Raw genomic sequence first — 25,365 nt, 5'->3', positions numbered from 1 at the left:
AGAGGCCGCCATTTCGAAAGCAACAAAGCATGTGTAAAAGCTGCAGAGGTGGTTTTGAAAGAACTCTCAAAAAACGGATTTTTACATCTGTTTAAGAAGTGGACGCAACGTTGGGACAAATGCATTGCGTCTCATGGTAGTTACTTCGAAAAAGACCATGTAAATGATGACGATTAAAGGTAATCTGTTTTCTGTATAAATATAGTCTTATTACTTATTGAACAGCCTACATAGATAGAAATAATGTAGTATGCCATTAAAATATAACTTTGTAAAATGTTTTAAATCGGTAGCTAAATTATTTCATCCTGGTGAGTGATTTTTTAAAATAGTTAGCCATAAAAATGTATAGACCGAAATTTTTTAAAATCTGTAACATTTGTTTTTAAGATGTATATAGGTTCACTAATCGAATTTGGATATAGAAAAAAAATTACGCACTAATCAGGGACAGATTAATCGAGGGATTGCTGTAGTTGAGAAATTCTGGGAATATAACAAAGATCTGTATTTAAGTTTTGTAGATCTGGAAAAGGCCTATGACAGGAGAGAGAGAGAAGCTGTTCAAAGTGCTTCAGTTATATGGTGTCAATGGAGCATTATATCTAGCAATACTTGGTCTTTATTTGAGTTGTAAGTCAGCAGTTAGAATTGAAAAAAGTACAGGAAGACGGTTTTGTGTTAATTCTGGTGTCAGACAAGGATCTACATTATCCCCTCTGTTCTTTATTATCTATATGAATCACATTATGAAGGAAAGTAGTATTAAACCTGATATCAAAATTGGAGATGTTAATCTCAGCTCTTTACTCTATGCAGATCATGTTATACTTTTAAATAAATCTGCTACAAGTCTGCAGGATTCCCTGACTAAATTGAATAACTCTTGTAATAGATTTATGAAGGTCAGCAATAACCAGACAAAGACGATGAAAATAGGCAGAAGCATTGAAAATATCAACTGCATCGTAAATGGAGAACCTGTAGAACAAGTAAAACATTTCAGTTGCTTAGGCACGATTTTTAGTGAAGATTTTTAGTAAATTAAATATGGAAATAGACAACAGAATCAACAAAGCTGGTATGGTAGGAAGTCAACTGAATAAATTTATATGGAATAAGAGAGAAATTAGTTAAAACACTAAATGATCTGTATACAAGACAGTATTCAAACCAATTTTAACTTATGGATCTGAGAGCTGGGTTAGAAATAAAACACTTGACCAAAGACTAGAGACCACAGATATGAGAGTCCTAAGAAAGATTATAGGCGTGAACAGATGGCATTAGTGGCAATGTCATATTGAAAACGAGGATATTAGCAAAGCTAATCTCAGGTGGTATGATCACTTAAACAGAATGGGAGAGGAAAGATTAGCAAAACAAGTGTTCTTTGCCAGGTTGGCAGGAAAAAGACCCAGAGGTAGACCAATATATAGGTGGATTGATACAGTAAAAAGTGCCTTTGAAGATAGAAATATAAGATCTGATAATCTTGAAGTCTTGACAGGTAACAGATTCATTTGGAGGAAAATTGTAGGTAGGAAGTTAATAATAATGTAAATTTTTCATGTAGCACTATCATATCCTGCACGCCCCTTGAGGGTACATATCAAGTATTTGATGATATGATGATGTTTGTAATTTATGCTAATGCTAAAAAATAAATACTTTATAATTATTCATGTTTGAATGAAATAGAAATTCTCACAAATTGCCTTTGCATGGGGGTGGGGTTTGGCAGTGTTCTAAAATTTTAAAATGGGTACGTGGGTACTGGAAGTTTGGGAAACTTTCAGTATCCAGTAACAGAACAATCCTCTCAGTGCCATAGAGGATTGTTCTGTTACATAATTTTGTCAGTTCATGAGTGCGTAAAAGTATGGTTAGTGTGTGTGTGTGTGTGTGTGTATGTGTGTGCGCTACTTTTCAAAATGAAGGTATGACTGCAGTAAATTGTAAATAATTGTGTATACTTTGTACACACTTGAGAGTTGATTTTATAGATTAATCTTGTTAACATTAGTAGAATAATGACAAAATTGAGAGAGAGAGAGGGAGGGAGGGACTGACTGAGGTCATAACAGTAAATTATTAATTAATGAAGACAGTGATGGAAGTAGTAGATGTTTTGCAAGCTTTTAAATGAATGGCATCTAGACAGAATAAATGTTAATATATGGGAATTAGTACCTATAGCAGTTGAATGAGGTACAATATGCTTTAAGTAAATACAATACTAGAAAGCATTGGCTAATACTTGAAGTTTGGAAGAACCTATGAAAGGAAGATTCATGTGGCTGACAGAGCTTTTAAATAATATGGCAGATGAAAGAATGAGATGCATGGATCAAATGTTAATTTTGTGGTCTTCAAATGTAAAGGAGATGCCTTGGAATGTAATATTTACCAAGACATTTGCTGGTCTTGGTTGGGTGAGTGGCTAGCATATCTATTCTCCAGCCAGCATGTTGTGGGTTCAAATCCACTGTGAGCATAGATATTCATGATTGTCTTTAGGTGGGAAATGCCCAGTATGAGATCACTGTCCCACTTATTGGAGGCCTGAAGTGGCTTGGAAAAAAAAACTCCATTCGGTTTGGTTTGAGCAGGGTTTCTAGCAGAGGCGAATATTCCGAGTGTGCTAGGTGTGTGGTGCTCATCCACGAAATATCAGTATCGCCGATATTATATTTTTGCATTTATTCCCATTAAAGACTCGCCCAATTGTTTGCAGACTTTGCGATTCCTGAAATTGAACACAATATACTGTACTAATGCTTCATTGTCCTCGTCATGAGGATAATAAAGCATTAGTGCTTCATGAAGAAGGCGCTTTTTGCCACATAAGCATTGTGTCACATTTGCATTAATACCTGGGTGTGCTTTCAAAATGTATACACCTTTGAGCCATTCGAAAAGATGTAAAGAGGGCGCCGCATCTCAAATTCTTAGCTTTGTATTAATTTTAATCCGCTAGAAGGCATAACTAGGTGAGCTTAAATTTTGAGCTCGCTCAGCACCTAGCGGCTGGTGCTGAGCGAGGATTGGTTATTGTGTTACCCAATCCAATTGAATGTTATCACTGTCATGAGTTGAGAGATTACTATATCCGACGGCTTTATTACAAACAGCTGTTACACATGTTTTCTGGAACTGAAAATCTGAATTTTCAAAATGCTAATTTAATAAATTTAGTTTAGTCCTTTATCCAAGTGTGAGCAAACAAAGTTTGTGCCTGAAAGTATCTTCATGACTAGGGTAAGGTAGTGCAACACCAGGACGACTCCTTGCAAAGGTGGAGCAAGCTACCAACACTCCTATCTCAGTATCTCCCATAATGCAGAACACATCTCCTTGCAGATATGTCTAATGTTATGCATTAAGGGAAGGGCCACTACCCAGACTAGTTTCGACCTTTATTGAGGTCTCTTCAGTGGGAGCCAGGCCCAAGTGGAGATACCAGCCAGAAGCATTAGTAAAGTCATCTCCACCTATAGGAGTTGCCAAATGGTGTGCCACCTTTTTAATAAATTACTCTGGATTTAGAGAAAGATGTTGAAAGTTTATTTTTCACTTGGTTAGAATATAATAAATTTAGCTTAATCCTTTATCCAAGTGTGAGCAAACAAAGTTTGCGCCTGAAAGTATCTTCGGGATTGGGGTAAGGTAGTGCAACACCAGGATGACTCCTTGCAAAGGTGGAGCACGATACCAACACTCCTATCTCAGTATCTCCTATAATGCAAAACACATATCCTTGCGGATATGTCTAATGTTATGCATTAAGGGAAGGGCCACTACCCAGACTAGTTTCAACTTTTATTGAGGTCTCTTTCTGTGTCTTTCTCTGCAAGGAGTCATCCTGGTGTTGCACTACCTTACCCCAGTCCTGAAGATACTTTCAGGTGCAAACTTCGTTTGCTCACACTTGGATAAAGGATTAAACTAAATTTATTATATTCTAACCAAGTAAAAATAAACTTTCAACAAAAATGCTAATTGCTTTTTCTTTTGCTTGTTCAGTATAGCATCTGTTGAGGTTGCAAAGTTTTTTAACGGTATAGAGATTTTTATTCTAGCCTTCAGAAACAACAGACAGTAAAAAATATCTATTCCTGGATAAAAATGATGTATTATAAGACGTTGTTGATCTACAACAAAATACCAGCATATGTGAGATTGATAAGACAGAAGAACTGCTGATACTAAAAAGAAAAAAAAAACACTAATGAATTTAGGATTCCCAAAAATGTGGATAATTCTGATAATGATTGAATGTTACGTATACTGAGCATTCTTGGTAATGAAATTCTTGTGAAATGGAGCGAAATATACACAAACCAGAGAAATACACATAACATATGCAACAAGTTTTATGAGATGATTTGCTGCTCCATCAAACCATATTTATTCCTGCAATACTCTCTCTCATAAGTTTTTTTTTTTTTTAATTATGCCATCATAAATTCACTTATTCATGTTTAGAATTTATAGGATCGTGCTATTCGCTCTACCCAGCAACTTATAGGACACGCATCACAAATTTTAATTATTAATTATTCTTTACCATCAATGAAAGTGTTTCTACTCACAATTATTCCTTCCTATTTTCACGTCTTATAAATGATGGTTCACATATTTTCATCTTTGAGTATTTCAAATATACCAACCAAATATAGCATTCTCTTGCATTGTTGTTTTCTAATCAATCATAAAACAGATCGTTACTCCACTCTATGCAGAAGTATTCAAAGTTATCCTTCAAAGTTAATTGCATTGGACCAATTAAGATGAGTGCTGATGTGCTATGCCCTCTCAAAACTTTCATACATTGGTAAAATGCAATCCCACTGGGGTAGACGGGGCATTTCCCCCCAGGATCGATTAAAAAATTCCACAAATTATAATTGTAAAATTGATTGAGATATGTAATCTTACACCCTCGACCCTGGGAACGCTTTGTCTGTCTGAAAATTTTATTATGGGTTGGCCTGTTGCGGGGTAGCCATAGAACACGTGTTTTATTGCAGTAATAAAACACGTGTTCCTGTTTTTGGGTCATCTTTTACATTTGTGAACAGTGACTGGTTAGTTTGCCTTCTGTCTAGTAAGTTAGAGTGAAGTGTGAATTGTAAATTTATGGTTAAACAAAAAAATACATTTTTAAAAGGTAAGTATATGTAATTTAATATTATTTTAGTTGTTAGTTTTATGAATTTTTTGCTTTTAAACTGAAATAATTTAATTTAGGATTAATTAATTAGTCGATTTTTAATAAAATATGCTGGTCAATTTTTTAATGTATGAAATTGTGCTAAAAACTATTAATTCTCAATACCTTTTTTTTTTCTCCCAAGAATTAAAGATCATTAAAATCGATGCAAAATGAAAATAATGTATTTATAGTTTACATCGACAAATAATTACATAAAAAAAGCTAAAAGACGTTTATTGATGTAATTATTTAATTAAATCAATAATTATAAAAATTTATTGATGTAATTATTTGTTTCCAAGCTTCCCCTTCCTGGAAAATATGACAGCACACCCAACCGAAATGATCACGCGATGCCACTGGTTTCTAGATTAATGTAAAAAATAAAATAAAAATACAATAAAGAAAAAAATAATAAATATACAAAAAATCCTTAATCCACTGACGTAAGCTCTGTTGTAGGTTTACAACTTTTTAAGTTGTAAACTTACAACATAATCGAGTAGCATAAAAAAATTGAGTCACACCATGAAAAGATTTTCATGTGCATCTCAGACAGAAATGTTGTAAACCTATACCACACTATTATTATGGGAGTGGGATAAAGGTTTGATATTCTAGAAATCCTGGATTAGAAACTAATCATGGAATCTTTTCAAACCATTTCATCCTTCAGTAAGCTAACTGATGATTGTTTTGCACAGAAGATGAAATTAATCTGTCACCTGAAGACAAATGTTTATGCAGCATTGAAATTTGAAATTGTTTAGCCTATTGGTTGGAGAGTGATGGTGCTATTGGGGGAAGGGTCACTACTTAGACCAGTTTCGGCCTTTATCCTGGGTCTGGCTCTCACTGATGAGACCTCAATAAAGGTCGAAACAAGGCTGGGTAGTGATCCTTTCCATTATGCATTGCATTATACATGCCTGAAAGGGGGTGTTTTGCATTATGGGGTACACACTAAGACAAGTGATATTATGTCATTAGCCTCTATATACAAGTAGCTTAGATGTGAATACATTTCACTCGCAAAGCTTTGTTTTGCTTACTTGGGAAAAGGATTAAAACCAGGTATAACATTTCTTGGTATCTTAATGTATAATATACACCCAAGGTAAAAAAAAAAAACTTTCTACATACATACGTACATATATATATATTTTTAAAAAAAAATTTTTATTTTTATTTTTTTTATTTTTATTTTTTTTAAATTGAATGACTAGAAACCGAGAAAAGTGAAAACAAAGTTTAATAGCACAACTAGTTTCAGCTTGTATCAGCCTTCTTCAGGTGCACATTAAAAAATTGGTGGGATCTCCCTCTCTCTCGAGGATCGAGAGAGATCCCACCCATGAACTCCACACTGGACCAACAATCTACTGAGAACAACCTCTGAACTACCTAGAAACATATGCCTTTCTCTTCATTCTCTCCATCCGCTAATTCCACGATTATATGGACTACCTAAAATTCATAAGGAAAATACCCCACTTCGACCTATCATAGAAGGAATTGACTCTCCAACATATAACCTTTTCAAATATCTGGCTAAATCTCTCAAATGTTTTTCCAGTAGGTCATCGTCTTTTATTAAAAACTCCACAGATTTTGTATCATGTATAAAAGATATTATTATTAAGGAAGATGAAATCATGGCAAGTTTTGACATAGTCTCCTTATTTACAATGTTCCTACAGACGAAGTTCTTTTACTACTCAAAGATAAATTATTTAAAAAGGTCATGGCCTTACTTACTCATTGCATCCACTCAGGATACTTCAAGTTTCAGGATACCATCTATAAACAAAATTATGTTTTTGCAATGGGTAATCTGTTGTCACCTGTGCTTGCGAACATCTATTTAGAAGATCTGGAAGTTAAAGCCATCTCCTCTTATCCTTTAAAACCAAGAATTTGAAAAAGATATATTGATGACATTTTCCTGATTTGGAGCCATGGCCATGAATTTCTCCCGAACTTCCTAGAACATCTAATAACCAACATCTGAACGTAAAATTTACAGCTGAGTTTGAAGCTAATGGTTCTCTTCCTTTTTTGGACATTAAACTGACCTGTTTCTCGGAGAAATTAAAAATCTCGATTTACAGAAAATCTACCCACACCAACAGATATCTCCATGGTCAGTTCCATCATTATCCTCCTCAAAAGTTTGGAATCATTTCTACACTAGGACATCATGCTCGCTCTCTTCTTGATGATGAGATAAACTTAATAAAGAACTCAATTTTCTCAGGACTACTTTTCAACTGAATAGTGATTCACAAAAAACAATTGACAAATTCCTATTAAATCTACCTGTTTGCCATAATGAAGAGACCAGTAGTGTGAAAAGTAACATTTCTATACCATACATAAGCTCTGTCTCACCCAAATTGGCCAAGGTTCTTAAGAAATACAACATAAGAACTTTATTTACACCCCTTCCGAAAATCCGCTCCTTAATGAGCTGTCCGAAACCTAGACATCACAACCTTAAATATCCCGGTGTTTACCAGATTTGGTGCAACTGTAATATGGCATACTTTGGCCAAACATAGAAATCAATCAAGTTATGCATTGAAGAACATAAAAGAGACATCAGTTATGGGAGAACGCGAGCCAGTGCTCTGTCTAGTCATGTTCTGTTCTTGGCCAATTCTAATGAAGAAAACCTTAGCCATACAGTTCTATGGGACAAGTCTAATAACATTTTCCATTGCTATGATGAATTAGAAAAGAAGATAATAGAATCTAAAGAAATCATTCTCAACCCCACACATCTCAACAACAACCTGAGTTACAGCCTTTCAGACTGTCATTATGCTATGATCCAACACTGGCGTTCAAGAGATCATATACACATGCATACACCCAACAATGAAACCAACGGGAGAACGGTTTTGAATGTGCAGACTTCAACGCTTCAATGTTGAAATATATACACTAACTTTTCGTGGTGTTTATAGTTATTTCCTCTGTTTTTGCTGGTTATTTCTTTTTTTTAATGTGCATCTGAAGAAGACTGATACAAGCTGAAACTAGTTGTGCTATTAAACTTTGTTTTCACTTTTCTCAGTTTCTAGTCATTCAATTTTTTAAAAATGTATATCAACCGAGTAAATCAATCTTCCTACATACATATATATATATATATATATATATATATATATATATATATATATATATATATATTATTATTACATAAACACCTCCAGGGAGTCCAAGACTCATCGAGGGAGGGTACCTACTGTAGAGCTCTCTGCCTCCACCAACCGCAACTACCTTCATCATTTACAGCAACGCCATCTACCGCCAACCACCATCACCACCACCACCACTAGTATTTTCACAGACAAACATCCATGCCCACGGCAGGATTCGAACCCACAGCCTTTTGGCTGGAGAGCGGATACGCTGACCACTCGGCCAACCAAGTCGATTAATATTGGGCAAATATTCTAGGTGTGCAGTGCACATCCACGGAATAGCAATATCACTGATATAAATTTTTGCATCTATTTCTGTTAAAGACTCCTCTAATTGTTTCCTGGCTTTGTGTGATTCATAAAATTAAACACAGTACACTAATTCTTCATGAAGAGACAGTTTTCTACGCTTAAACATTGGATCACATTTGCATTAATAGCATGGGTGTGCAGTCACAAATACAACTTTGAGCCCTTTGAACAGATACATAGATGGCACAGCGGATCAAATTCTTCAATTCAAATTCAGTGGTTTTAAATCGCCCAGAAGGCAAGGCAGGGTGAGCACTGAGACAATAGTACCTAGTGACTATGATTGGTTATTGTTGTCTGAAGCATGCATACAGCATAGTGTGTGGTAGAGGAGTGTTTTCCATTCATTCGAGTGATGAACAAAGTGATTGTGCTTTCTTTCTTTCTTTCTCATGCAGTATAGCATCTGTTGAAGTTGGAAAGTTTTTTAACAGTATAGAGACATTTTTATTCTTGTCTTCAGAAAAACCGATGTAGTAAAAATGTATCTATTCCTGAATAAAGATGAACACTTCTGTTTATTAAAATAAGTTGTTGATCTATAACAAAATACTGGCATATATGAGATATCTATTATTGATAAGACAGAAGAGCTGTTGACACTAAAAAAAATATGGATATTTCCAATAATGATCAGATAGCATATTATTGCATTTTATGCAATAATATCCTATTATTGCATAAAATGCATATCAAGTCTCAGTAAACAAAAGAAAATTCTTGGAAAACGAAGTAAAATATATATAAACCAGAGAAATACACAACAAATTTTATGAGATGATTTGCTGCTCCATCAAACCACATATATTCCTGCCACACCTAAATGAATCACCTGATCAACATTAGTTCCCCTGCCTTCCTCCATATAGTGGTTGTTTATTATTGGTTATTTATACTTTGCAAACAAATCTTTTTCTCTCTCTCCTCGTAATTTTTTTTTTTAATTATGCCATCATAAATTCACTTATTCATGTCTAGACTTAATAGGATCACATGCTATTTGCTCTACCCAGCAACTTATAGGACACACATCACAAATGTCAATTATTAATAATTTGTTTGCCATTAATGAAAGTATTTCTGCTTGCATTTATTCTTTCTTTTATATTTTCCATTCTCACATGACTTATTAATGATGGTTCATATATTTACACCTTTGAGTAATTCAAACATACCAACCAAATATAGCATTCTCCTTCATTATTGTTTTCTAATATATTTAAAATAAAAACAAACACATTGTTCCCTCACTGTATGCAGATTTGGTTACAATTAATTGACAAATTAAACTATTTAAAGTTATCCTACAGTTAATTTCATTGGACCAATCAGTGCCTGATATGCTATGCACTCTTAAAACTTGCATAAATCGATAAAAATGCAGTCAAATTGAAGTGAATTTTGTAGCCAGGTTGCATAAATCACACAACAGCACACCCAACTGAAATGGGCACATGATGCCATTGATATATAATATCAATCCCACACAAGGGGTAGTAAAAGAGACAGCACTTACATGCTGTGTTGTGGGCGTAGTGAGGTTTTGAAAAGAAAGAGCCACAGTTTGCTCGAAAAGATGGAGGTTGAAATTGTAACTCATTATTATTATTATATAATTATGTTATTATTAGTAAATTGTTATCACTATGAACACCAGACCTTCATGAAGTCAAAATAAAACAGATTTTAACTGAACATTTAGATTTTAACCAAAGTCAAGATGATAGAGCAATAAGAAATGTTAATAATAAACAGTAATAAATTTCATAGAAATCAGTCACTTGAGGTGTAATGATATAGATGTGGATAAATGGACAGAAAAAAATTCGGAAGGTTATTTTTTGGGTTTTGTAAAATTCTTTAAAAAAAAAAAAGCAATAGTTATTATGATCATCAGTTGTTGTCCAGCATTTTTTTAAGTTTTAAATAACCATACAATTAACTGACAGTTACTGACATTTGAATACTTTAATGATTTTGAGATTTGTAGTGTATGCAGATTTTGAATTTTTGATTACTGAATATTAATTTTATTTTCATTTTTAGGCATTATTGTTGTAACTGATGGTATACTAAGCTTTCCCAAAAGTCCAGTTTTGGAATCTCTCCTTGCTCAGTTAAGAAATAGCACCATAACTTGTTCCTTTCTACAGATAGGGAGTAATTATCATCCCTTTACCAGTTTTGGATTTGTGCCTTATGCAGACTTGATGCATTTCATTGCAGTTGCAACTTGTGGTGCATATTTTCAGTTTTGTCCAGAAGTAGTGAGTAATTTTTATCTTTTCAAGTTCTGACTGTTTATTAAATTCTTCTATGAAGCATTATTATGATTATGACTGGTATTTATTATTTATTCATTACTTTACATAAACAGCAAATTACATGATAACAACAGTAATTAAGTTTAATGAAATGAAAGTACAGAAAATATTTCAGTACGAAATAAATTATTTCATACTGAAAATAACAGTACATCATCAGTGCATAGAAAAACAAGCAAATCAAAGAAGCAGAAATACAAGGTACATACAACAATCAGTTTATCAATTAAAAATGGATGCTGCATGCTACAAATTAATATATTAATAAATAATATTAAAACTATTTTTGATGTTTACATAGAATGAGAATCTCCCAAACTTTGGGAGAGAGAGAGAGAGAGAGAGAGAATCATTTCTATTCAGGTTTGGCAGATGTAAAAGAGCTTCGCAACTTTCTTTGAAAAGGTGTTCATATTTAAAACTGCTTCTATGGAGAAGACTAGTTTCATCCCACCGGATACCATGTTCAGTGTTAATACTATGTTGTGCCAGACCAAGCTTTTGAGGTTTCATGTATTCAATATAATATTGATGTTCATTAATTATTTTTTCACATAATGGCCTGTCTGCCCAAGGTATGTCAAATTCACATGGTATCTGGTTAACACCAGCTAATGACAGAGCTGACAGTTTGTCTTTTGTAGATGATAACAGATGAGAAATTTTGTTCATAGGAAAATATGTGAGAAACAGTTGATACTTCTTCAAAATTCTACCAACAGGTTCAGAGATATCAGAAATAAAAGGGATTGGAACATAGGAGTCAATTATCTGTTGGATTTGATGAGGGTTGTAAACCATTAAATTCCATTAAAGTTTTGATATAGGAGGGAGAGGAAAATATATTATATGCTCTATTAATTAAAGACGTGATAACACCAATTTGTTTAGAGGTGTGTTGAGCAGACTTTTGATGATTGTATCTGCCAGTAAAGGTAGATTTTTGATAAACACTGGTTGACAAATTACTGTAGGCTTAGTGTGGGTAAGAAGGATGCTCAAGAATGGTAAACTACCAGCATTTTCTTTTTTCATGATGAATTGAATGTGTGGATGAAGGCTATTGATCCATTGTAGGAAAGTGGTAAGTTCGTTTTCAGAATGTGGCCAAATAACAAAAAACATCATCAACATAATTGAGAACAATGTGAGGGTTGGGGATGAATGGATGAAAACAAGATATCTTCTAGATGGTTCAAAAAATCGTTTGCCAATGGTGGAGATGAGGGCTACCCATGGCAGTGCCTTCAACCTATCTATAGATCTTGTTTTTCCAGCTGAAATATTCTGATTCTATAACAAATTCAAAAATCTTCACAATATCAGGAGGGTAATCATCATATAGTAAATTAAGTGTCAGATAATGGAATGTTGGTAAAGAGGGAAACAATGTCAAAGCTGACTAACAAATCTGACCCTTGTATTTGAATATTCTTGATTTTCTAAAGAAAATGTCTGGAATTCTTGATAAATGATCTGGATTGTCTGATATAGGCAGTTAATAAACATGAAAGAAATTTAGCAATTCTGTAGGTGGGAGAGTCAATACAATTCACAGTGGGTCTCACTGGATAATCTTCTTTATGAATTTTTGGGAGAACATATAAACGGGGAGTTCTTCCCAAATGAGTGCATCACTTATTCAAAGTAATTTGATCTCAACTAACAACTTCATCCAGCAGTTTATTTAATTGTTTAATTTGTGTTTTTGTAGGGCTATAACTAATTTCTTGATAGGTGGAGATATTCTGTAAAAGGCAGTCAATCTTCCTCTCATAGTCGGCCTTATCCATTACCACTACAGCTTTTCATTTATCTGCTTTCGAAATAGGTGTATGGTTCTGCTGTCTTCATGAAAACAGCACACCATAAGTGGCCCATTTATGGATATTAGAAGGATGATCATATCTCCCTGATTCTTTCCAGAACAGAGCACTCCTTGTATCACTTTGTGGAGCATATCAGAACTTGTCTGTAAACGATACCAATTCCTATTGTCTTGGTTCCAGTTAATGTGGATCCTGGCCCATTTCAGATGTTCTCTCCTGTGGTGTACTGAGATATTGGTCACCCACTGTGGTTGTAGACCATAGCCTTCCTTCACAGTATCTCATGCTGTTTGTGACTGTTGTAGAACCATAGAACAACATGTAAGTTGTTCTATGGTTCTACAGTCTGTGAACCATAGAACAACTCACATGCCATCTGAACTCACCAGCTAAATGATGTCTTGCAGCCATAATCCAAGAATTTTGCTATCACAAAATGTCTTCTTCTCACTCCAGATAGGAAATGGAAAACCAATCCAAAACACTTGCTTTTACATTGTGGCTCTTTTGCATATACTACTCAGAGCAGCACTCATTCTTATATAATAAACAGATTTTCTGTCAATTTTTTTATACATAACGTGCCTGATGTACTTGAACTTGCAGAAGACTTGGAAAAGTACAATGTGGACATAATTGGCATTTACTGAGACAAAGAAGACAAAAACAGGTGAGAGCTTACAAATAATGAGTATAAGATGCTATTTTCAGGCAATAATTATCAAGGAAAGGAAGGAGTAGCGATAGCATTCAACACCAAACGTGAAGGTAAACTTCTTGATTGGAAGGCAGTTTCAAGTAAAGTTATGTGGGCAAACTTCAAAATGAGACATGGACAAAGACTTATTTGTGTCTTTGGTCCCACAGAAGGTTCTTTTCCAAGAAAGAAGTGGTGGAATTTTTTGTCATTAGTATAGGCAGCTGACATAAAGAAAACATAAAAAGTGGTCCTTGTTGGAGATTTCAACAACAGAGTAGGAAATGAATCCCACCAAGCATATAGGAACATTTTGGGAAAATTTGGAGAAAAGGGCAATGCTAATAATAATAGTATTTATTGGATTTCTGCTCGGGACATGGACTAGTCATTACTAATATCATGTTTCAACATAAAGATGTGCACAGGTTCACATTGAGAGAAGACACAAGAAATAAGAAAAGTCTTATTGACTGCATCATTGTTGATGATATTTATTTGCTTGTTCAGGATACAAGAGTATAGAGAGAATTTGAAATTGGAAGTGACCATTACTTAGCACTAAGGATAAAAGTAGATATCACATTGAAAAGAACAGTATGTAAGAAAGTTTTAAAAATAATTAAAGTTGAGCAGCTTTTACAAGTACATTGTAGACTCGACTATACAATCATTATTGAAGAAAAAAATTAAACAAATTGAAATCAAGAACCAAACCTTGAAGTCTCACTGGCAAACTCTGAAGAAGACATTGATTGATTCAGCTAGTGAGTTTGTGGTGAAGTTGTCTGCAGGGATAGAAAAATAAGAACACCATTGTGGACTTAATAAGTCAAAGAAGCAATCCTAGAAAAGAAAAAAGAATACTAAAAGTTCCTAGAAAATAAGTCAGCAGATGTCCTAAAAGAATACAAAGAAAAATGTAAGTGTTAAGCTGTGTAAAAGTTGCCAAACAAAAGTCTATGGGAAGACTTTGGTAAGAATATAGAAAATAAATATCAGGAAGGTGGCAAAATGTTCTGGAGGCTATTGAAGAAGCTTAGAAATGGAGGAGAGAGTGCTGTAAAAGGAATCAAAGATGATAAAGGTAACATGAAAACTGAAGATAAGGATATCCTAGAAGTTTGGAGTAATTACTTTGAACTTGAAATGTGGAAAGGCAGCTTGAGTAGATGATATTTGACCAGAAATGCTTAAGTATGGAGATGTGAAAGTTTTGCAGTGGCTACACTGCATGATTCAGAGGGCCTAGTCAGAAGGTCAAATTCCCAAGGATTGGAGTAGAGCTCTCATAGTACCCATCTATAAAAAAGGGAATAAAACTAAATGTGAGAATTACAGAGGAATTTCTCTGCTAAGTGTTCCAGGTAGAGATATGCAAGCATATTTGAAAAAAGAGGTTGAGTATGATTATGGAGAGAAACTTGGAGAAGCACAAGTTGGGTTCAGGCCAGATAGAGGTTGTCAAGATCAGATTTTCAATTTAAGACAAATAGTTGAGAAATTGTGGGAACATGATAAGGATCTGTACTTTAGTTTTGTAGATCTTGAAAAGACATACGTACGACAAGATGTACATTTCAAAACACTTCAATTATGTGGGATGAATGGAACATTATACAGAGCAATACATAGTCTATATTTAAGTTGTTTGTCAGCAGTCAGAATTGAAAGAAATACAGGAAGATAGTTTCATGTAAAATCAGGGCTAAGACAAAGATGCATATTATCTCCACTCTTATTCATAATTATATATGGATCACATTATGAAAGAAAGTGGCATGGAGTCTATTAGAATTGGAGATGATAAACTTAGCTCTTTGATGATGTACTTAGATGATGTACTCTTAAACACATCTAGTGCAAGCCTCCAGGATTCACTAACTAAATTGAATAACAGCTGTAACAAATTTGGCATGAAAATCAGCAATAAAAAGATCAAAACTATGAAAATAGACACTAATGTAGAAAACTTCAGCTGCATTCTGAATGGAGATCCTATAGAACAAGCAAAATATTTCACCTATTTAGGTATAGTTTTTAGTGAGGATGGCAGGTTAAACCTGGAAATAGATTTAACCTGGAATAAGAGAAAAATTATCCAAAACACCAAACTAGCAGTATACAATACTGTGTTTAAATCAGTTTTAAGTTATGGATTTGTGAGTTGGGTTAGGAATGAAGCACTTGATCAAAGACTAGAGACTACAGATATGAGGATTCTGAGAAAACTTATTGGAGTGAACAAATGCATCAATGGCAGAATCATATTAAAAATGATATTAGAAAGGAACTTGACATTAAAGCATTCAAGAATGTGTCAGCAGAGCTAATTTAAGAAGTATGGCCACTTAAATAGAATACGTGATGAAAGGTTAGCAAAACAGGTGTTTGATGTCAAGATGGTAGGAAATAGACCCAGAGAAAGAAAGGTCTAGGTGAATTGATTCAGTCAAAAGTGCCTTAGAAGCACAAAATGTTAAATATGACAGTATTGGAGTACTTACAAGTAATATATTAATTTGAAGGAAAATTATTGATAGGAGATTAATAATAATGTAAACTTAATCATGTAGTGCTGTTAGAAGAACCTGAACATTGCTTGGAGTTACATATCAGCAATGGATGATAATGATGAAATATATTCATTAATTCACTGTTCTTTATTTATCTTATTTCATAATTTGCCAAAATAATTACTTCAGAATATACTTTGATATCTAACATTATATATTTGGCATTTTCAAAAGTCTTCTCATGTGTTTTGGTTATCTATTTTTAGATCTTCACAGACCTTTACATTTTTCTTTTTCTCTTCTTGGAAGTAGTCACCTTCCTGAGGCCACAAAGGTGTTTTGATATTGTTATAATTGCAGAGAACTGCATCATGCGCTTTTCGAGTTCAGCGAGTCTTTTTTTTTTTTCCTATTTTGCTATTTGACCTGTAAAGATGGGTGTTTTTCATGTCCTTTATGATTTCAAGAATGATATATGTATGAGTCACATTTGAAACTTCTCAACACCGTTTTTTTTTTAAAACTTTTGTATGTTTTTCTTATCAGCTTATTACTCACTTTTTTCCCGGTCAAAATTAATGTTTATTTTTATTTAAAAATTTTAACTGACTTAATGTCCAATCCTCATCTTCTTGAGGTTCATCCTGTTAGGTATCTATCCGGATACTGAATGAACGAGGATTTGGAATTTAGCTGACCAAATTGTATATTTATTGGCTTAAACCACAATGTAAAATGATGGTATAACATTGACAGAATTTAATGCTGGCTGGAGTGTTGCCCGGTTAAGCAAGGCCCCAGTTGTTTTCGTCAGGGAACCATGAGAACAGCATAAAATCGGCTACTGGAACAAATCCCAGAACATGTCCCAACTTAACATCAGCAAAGTTCAAGATTGGTACTATCAACATAAGAAGCATCTATGGAAAAGAAATGAAATTAGCAGAAGAATTGGATAAGTAGCAGATCGACATAGTAGGCATGACTGAAATAAAGAAGACAAAAACAGGTGAGATCTTTCTTAGCAACATGTACAAAATGTTATATTCAAGCAATAACAATCAGTGAAAAAGAGGAAGCAGCTATAGTATTTAACACTAAATACAAGGACAATCTTTTTGAATGGCAGGCAATATCAAGTAAAGTGATGTGCACGAATATCAGTATGGGAAACTGGACAATGAGACTTATTTGTGCTTATGGTCCCACAGAAGGTTCTACTAAGGAAAAAATGAAGGAATTTTTTGAGGCATTAGAGAAGGCAGCTGGCTTAATGAAAAAGGGAAAGGTGGTCTTTGCTGGAGATCTAAACAGCAGAGTAGGAAATGATTACCAGACATATAGAACTGTTTGGGGAAAATTTGGAGAAAAGTGCAAAGCTAATAATAATAGTAAATGTCTCTGGATTTCTGTTTGGGACATGGATTAGTTATTACTAACACCATGTTCCAACGTAAAAATGTGCACAAATTCATATGGAGAGAAGATGCAAGAAATAAGAAAAGTCTCATTGACTGTATTATAGTTGATAGCGATGTTTTTCCACTGGTTCAGTACAATAGAATCTCTCTCATAGTACCCATCCATAAAAAGGGAAATAAAACAGTGCGAGAATTACAGAGGTACCCTACTACTGAATATTCCTGTTAAGATTTATCCAAGTATACTTGAGCAATAGCTATGAAAAATTATGGAAGGGAAGTTTGGTGAAGAACAAGCTGGATTCAGGCCAAATAGTGGTTTTTAGGATCTGCTTTACACTTTAAGACAAATAGTTGAGAAATCTATGGGAATATAACAATGATTTGTATTTAAGTTTTGCTGATCTGGAAAAGGCATATGACAAGGTGCCAAGAGGAAAGCTCTTCAAATTACGACAGTTATATGGTGTAATTAGGACATTATATCAAGCAATACATTGTCACTATTTAAGCTGTAAGTCAGCAGTTAGAGTTGAAGGATGTACATGAAGATGGTTTAATCGATGTTAAGTCAGGTGTGTGACAAGGGTGTACATTATCTCCACTTTTATTCATTATCTATATGGATCACATTATGAAGGAAAGTGGCATTAAATATGATATCGAAATTGGTGATGTTAATCTTATTTCTGCACTTTTTGCAGATGATGTTATACTCCTAAATAAATCCAGTACAAGTCTGCAAGATTCTCTGACTAAATTGAATAACAGTTGTAATAAATTTGGTATGAAAATCATAAATAAAAAGACAATGAGAATAATCAGAAACATTGTAAACATCAACTGCATCCTGAATGGAGAACGTATAGAACAACTAAATATTTCAGCTATTTATGCACACTTTTTAGTAAAGATGGTAAATTAAATATGGAAATAGATAACAGAATTAGTAAAGCTGGTATGGTAGGAAGTCAGCTGAATGAACTTATGTGGAATAAGAAAGAAATTAGTCAATACGCTAAATTATCTGTATGCAAGACACTGTTCAAACCAATTTTAACTTTTGGATGTGAGAGCTTGGGTTAGAAATAAAACACTTGATTAAAGACTAGAGACCTTTGATATGAGAGTTCTGAGAAAGATTAATGGAGTGAACAGATGGCATCAGTGGCAGTATCACATTAAAAATAAGGATATTAGGAAAGAACTTGCTATAGTAGGCATTCAGGAATGTATTAGTAGAGCTAATCTGAGGTGGTTTGGTCACTTAAACAGAATGAGAGAGGAAAGATAAACAAAACAAGTGTTCTTTGCAGGTTTGGTAGGAAAAAGACCCAGAGGAAGACCAAGATGTAGATGGATTGATAAGATCTGATAATATTGGAATTTTGACAGATAACAGATTAATTTGAAGGGAAATTATTGATCAGAGGTTAGTAATAATGGTGTAACATTTTTGTGTAGTATTATCATAATTATCCTGTACACCCCCTGAGGGCACACATCAGGAATTTGATGATGATGACTTTCATAGTATGAGATGTAATCAAATGAAAGGCTATTGTTTGATTATTTCAAGGCAAAAATGAGTTTTATGGGTGTATAGAATTGATCTCATATAAGAAGCTATGCATATCTGTTGATGAGGTGAGCATAAGAATGCCAAAATTATATTTGAAACTATGAATTACACAGATCCAGTTCTGATTAGTCATAGAATCCATTGGAATGGTGTGAAAGTTCTCCAGTAGAACCTAATTCTTATTAGAAAGACTGCAGAGAAAACTGTGAAGCTCTTCTCTGCAAATTGAATTTAAGCAGAAGTAAATAATGTTTTGCCATTTCTGGGGAAGTAGCTTATCCAAAAAGGGAAAAAAAAACCTTCACTGTATCACTTTTATTATTATTATTATAAACTTTACTGTGGATGGATTCACAATAATCATCTACAGAAAAAAAAAAGTTACTTTTCATGTAAGCCCAGCTGAGGTGCTTGTGCCTGTTTTCTCAAAAACTATTGAAGAAGGTGGTTATCAACAGCCAACTTCTGTGCTACCTGAAGGCCTGCTAACTAAGAGGGCACTGTGTAGGCATACGAATGGACGCACGGTGATATCGCTGCTCCCATTTTTTATAGTTTTAAAGTGGTTCCAACTCCTGTTTTTAATTTGAAAGTGTTCCCAAGTAACTCTACTTGTCACTCTGAAGACAGTGATATAGAATTCTCCGAAATCAGCTAAGAAGAAACCAAATTTTGAAGTGTTGAAAAGTGAACAGAGAGGACCGCGGTCAACAATGAGCGAAGAACAAAGGATGTCGCCATCTTTACAATCACGCCACAATTGCTCAAGGGAAGAAAGGTGAGTCATGAAGTATATCAAATGCCTGGAGGATTTATCATCCGACGGAAATCAAATAACCTGTATGAAATGCAGTAGAATTCTACACTTAAATTGTGCCGGCTTTTCAGAAACAACCTGGCAATGTAAGTCCAATGCAACACGCGAAGAATGGAAGTGTGTACTCTGCAGGAATAACAAAGAAACACGCCTATGATGCAGCTGATTATACTGGAGGCAAAATCAGACGACAAACTGAACAGACAAAAAAATGCAGGTGAGTCCTATAATTTCAACTCTTTAAATATACTTATAGAAAATGGTCTAGAGACTATAAAAGCCAGCTTAGTAGATCTTGTGCAAGAACTCTTTGACAAACAGAATGAACAAATAACAAAAAACTAGCGAATATGAAGCTAGTTTTAATAATTTAGCAGTGATAGAAGTTTTACAAACAGTAAAAGACATTAAAATCAGCATTAATGCACTAAATGACAGGCAACACAATTTGATGAAAGAGACATCCGAACTCTGTCAAGAACTTCATTCTCTAAAACTACAATATGAACGTTTAAATCAGCAACAGCATAAAGAAGATCTTGTCATAAACTGTCTTCCTGAAACTGCACCTACAGAAAACCTCGGAGACATAGTTTTAAAATTAGGCCATGCAATTGATATCCCCCTACAGCTTAATGACATTCAGACCATAAATCGGATTCCTAGGAAGAGCAAAAAACAAGGCTTGCCACGACCTGCAACAGTCATAGTTCGTCTTACAAGCAAGTCCACAAGAGACAATCTCATAAAAGCCAGCATACAGAAAAAACCAGTTGCCAAGGACTTGAACACATTGCAAGACAATACACCAATCTTCCTATCTGAATATTTAATACCATTCAACCAGAATCTGTTGTACCAAGCAAGAAAAGCAAAAACAGAAAAAAATTACCAATTTTTGTGATCAGAAATGCCAAGATATTCTTGAGGAAGTCACCAACTTCAAAGCCGATGCAAATTAAAAGCTCAAAAGACATAGGCTGCCACAGTGAAAAAAAAAAAAAAAAAGTCTCCTAATTAGTTCAAAAAGAAGACCACAATAACAATGAATGTGAACCATCAAGACAGATGCAATAATACCAGAACATACTGGAAATTTCACTTTGATCAGACCTTTCAGATCATTCATTTGACCTCCCAAACATCAGCCTACTTCCAACACAGCAATATCTATCTATCTATATATATACATATATCTATTAAAAAGCTTCGAGAATGCAAGCAGAGACGTTACATCTCAACCGAGATCAACAAAAAAAAAAAGAATTATTTATTACATTGAAGTGCTGTAGTACAGCAGTTAAAAACATTAAAAGCAAAAATTATAAAATATATATAACTTACTGTTATACTATAAATGCTGTTAAAAAATATATAATCTTATCCAATTGCAAACTATAAATTACCATCTATAGTAACTATTATTAACACGTTATACAAAAAACAGAAAAATTGTATGAAATTCACTGTAAAAAAAAAAAAATCACTGTACTCTACATTTACTGAACAAAAAATATAACAGTATGCTTTATTGTATATATGAAAATGTTCTGTATGGTGATAAATAAAAAGTTATTACAGTTAAAAAAATTATTATTATTATAATAACGGCTATTATAGCCTGTTTTTGTTTAGGAGTGTCCCTTATTTTAAATACATTGGCTATTATTACTCAAAAAAGGGGTATATATATTTTAGGACATTCTGGGTGAGTATAGAAGGCAATTATAGCAGAATAAAAGAGGTGGAAAATTTTGTACATACCTTGTTTTGATTCCAGGATGTCTTCCAATTTCATGATCCTGCTTAAGGTTGTTTATAAAGGGGGGGGAGGGAGGGAGCGTGGGTGTGTGTGTTTTGACGTGGGAAAATAAATTTGGAAACCCGGGTTATGTATTAATAATATATATATATATATATATATATATATATATATATTGTGTTTAGGGGTGCATTTTGTGGGGGGGGGGAGGAGAGAAGGGGAAGGGTTTACTTATGTGGAAACTGGGGGAGGGGGGGTTAATGAGGTGTGGACCGTTTCGGTCGACTGACCATCATCAGAACTTTTTCGGAATAAGTGTAGGGCTATGTCAAGACTGTAAGTTGAATCTGCCAAATAAGGGCATTTGTTGCTGCTAAATGGCCAGAGGCGTGGCTTAATTTGTAAGTTGTTCTGGATCATCCAACATTTGGAAATTAGGTAGGGGTGGTGGATGTCGATTGAATTTTCATCGCATTTTATGGCGACAGTTTCAGATATTCTAAGCATTGGTTCGTTGTCTTGTTTGTCTGTGATTATGGCCTTGTCGATTTGGGGGATATGTATCAGTTCAAGGGCATTAGCTGCAATTTCTGTCTTCCCTGTACTCTGTGTTTTATTTTTCTTTTTGATGTCGCGATGTTTTTTTGTGTTCAGATATTCCGGAATGGGAATATTGCAATCCCTGAAGTGCTCTTGTAGTCTAGTCCATAAGGACCTAATTGTAAAGCCAGTGTAGGTGACGTCACAGTCTTTTTGACAAGGAAATTTGTAGACTACGTTGTGGTGTTCGAATATTTTGTGTGTGTGAAAGATTTAGTGGGTTTTAGATGAGTTGTTAATTTTCGGTTCATGGTGAATACTAGCTTATAGTCCGTGTTTTTGAAAATGTATTTGTAGGCTTTGTATGTGTTTTGGATGTATGGCAATTTGATGACCATATGTGTAGGGAAGTCTGTTTTGGTTGTGTTATTGTTATGACGGGATTTTGCCGTACTGTTCGCGTAACTTATTAAATGTGTGGGATAGTTGCGATTTTTGAAAACCTGTGTTAAATACTTTAATTCCGTGTTAAGATAATTGCTGTTGGTTGAGAATTTGTAAGCATTGATAAATTGTGATAGGATGACTGATTTTTTTAAAGGAATATGGGTGGTATGAATTGAAATGGTGGTAGTTTCCAGTATGTGTGGGTTTGTGGAATATCTTAGTAGCTATCTTGTTATTGCTTTTGATTAATGTCAGGTTTAAGAAATCGATGGATTTGTTCTGTTCACTTTCCATGGTGAATTGTAGTCTGTTGCTATAATCGTTGAGGGATGTTTGTAAGGCGGAGATGTGCGAGGGTTTACCAATGCATAGAATATCGTCTATGTATCTGCCATTGAAGGTGATGCCTGGGGGGGGGGGGGTAGAAGTGATTCAATGTGTGCCAGGAATAATTCTGCTAGATGTTTTGGCCCATTGGGAGACCGAAAATTTGAACATATAAGGAGTTGTTGAACTTAAAGAAGTTGGTGGATATTGTGAGTTTGATCATGCTAACGATGTCATTTGGTGTTAATTTTGTGTGGCACGTGTGTGTGTGTGTGGGGTGTGAGTAGTGTGTACGATGTCTGATGTTCTGGGGACATCCACGTTGGTGTATAATGAAGTTGCATCTAGTGAGGTGAGGATGTCATCATGGGATGGAGTAGTGTTATTTATTTTCCTGAATAGGTCGTCCGTATTTTTGATCATAGAGATAGACGTTGTTAGTAGTGGTTTGATGAGTTTGGCAACAAGCCAAACATTGAATCACTGGCACACGTTGAATCACTTCTACTCCACCCTTCCCTATCCCCCCCCCCGTCATCACCTTTTATGGCAGATACGTAGACGATATTCTATGCATTGGTAAACCCTCGCACATCTCCGCCTTACAAACATCTCTCAACGATTATAGCAACAGACTACAATTCACCATGGAAACTGAACAGAACAAATCCATCGATTTCTTAAACCTGACATTAATCAGAAGCAATAACAAGATGCTACTAAGATATTCCACAAACCCACACATATCGGAAACTACCTCCATTTCAATTCATACCACCCATATTCCGTTAAGAAAATCAGTCATCCTATCACAATTTATCAATGCTTACAAATTCTCAACTAACAGCAATTATCTTAACATGGAATTAAAGTATTTAACACAGGTTTTCAAAAATCGCAACTATCCCACACATCTAATAAGTTACGCGAACAGTACGGCAAAATCCCGTCATAACAATAATACAACCAAAACAGACTTCCCTACACATATGGTCATCAAATTGCCATACATCCAAAACACATACAAAGCCTACAAATACATTTTCAGAAACACGGACTATAAGCTAGTATTCACCATGAACCGAAAATTAGCAACTCTCCTAAAACCCACTAAATCTTTCACACACACAAAATATTCGAACACCACAATGTAGTCTACAAATTTCCTTGTCAAAAAGACTGTGACGTCATCACCTACACCGGCTCTACAATTAGGTCCTTATGGACTAGACTACAAGAGCACTTCAGGGATTGCAATATTCCCATTCCGGAATATCTGAACACAAAAAAACATCGCAACATCAAAAAGAAAAATAAAACACAGAGTACAGGGAAGACGGAAATTGCAGCTCACGCCCTTGAACTGAAACATATCCCCCCAAATCGACAAAGCCATAATCGTAGATAAACAAGACAACAAAACAATGCTTAGAATATCTGAAACTATCGCCATAAAATGCGATGAAAATTCAATCAACGTCCACCACCCCTACCTAATTTCCGAATGTTGGACGATCCAGAACTTACAAATTAAGCCATGCCTCCAGCATTTAGCAACAACAAATGTCCTTATTTGGCAGATTCAACTTACACTCTTGACATAGCCCTATACTCATTCTGAAAAAGTTACGATGATGGTCAGTTGACCAAAACAGTCTGCACCCCATTAACTCCCTTTCCTGCCCCAGTTTCCACATAAGTAAACCCTTCCCTTTCTCTCCTTCCCCCCACAAAACGAGCCCCTAAAATATATATTATATAAAATATATGAGATGTATTTTATATATATTTATATATATAAATATATATATATTTATATATATATATATATATATATTATTAATACATAACCCGGGTTTCCAAATTTATTTTCCCACATCAAACCCCCCCCGTTTATAAACAACCTTAAGCAGGATCATGAAATTGGAAGACATCCTGGAATCAAAACAAGGTATGTACAAAATTTTCCACCTCTTTTATTCTGGCTTAATTGCCTTCTATACTCACCCATAATGTCCTAAAATATATATACCCCTTTTTTTTTTTGAGTAATAATAGCCAATGTTTTTAAAATAAGGGACACTCCTAAACAAAAATAGGCTATAATAGCCATTATTATAATAATAGTGTTTAAGAGGAGCAGCATGGGAATTTTCCCAGAAACTATACCTTATTATTATTAGACTTCCAAATTCATTCACACTAGATGCACTCAATACTTCAACAGGCAAACTCTTCCACTCACTCATGGTTCTATGAGAGAAAAATATAGCCCTTACCCATTTCTTTGCTGCACACAATCTTAAAATCCATAGATGCTCCATTGTTCTCTCCCCACCTTACATATAATGAAAAATTTTATCA

The 25,365-nt window shown here is 34.5% G+C and overlaps 1 protein-coding gene across 1 annotated transcript in view; it reads left to right on the top strand.

Moving 5' to 3' along the window:
- Positions 1-25,365, top strand: part of LOC150108543 (KICSTOR complex protein SZT2-like) — a 1,022,772-nt gene that overhangs the window by 83,227 nt on the left and 914,180 nt on the right. The window contains exon 7 of the mRNA XM_090390485.1: positions 10,786-11,006. Within this exon, the coding sequence (XP_090246611.1) occupies positions 10,786-11,006 (221 nt within the window). The remainder of the gene's footprint in view (positions 1-10,785; positions 11,007-25,365) is intronic.

The sequence above is a fragment of the Typopeltis vanoorti genome, chromosome 3 (genome assembly GCF_054136105.1).
Source record: "Typopeltis vanoorti isolate ZY-2024b chromosome 3, IOZ_Tvanoo_1.0, whole genome shotgun sequence".
NCBI classification, from domain to species: Eukaryota; Metazoa; Arthropoda; class Arachnida; order Uropygi; family Thelyphonidae; genus Typopeltis; species Typopeltis vanoorti.
This window is presented reverse-complemented; position numbering and strand designations above follow the sequence as displayed.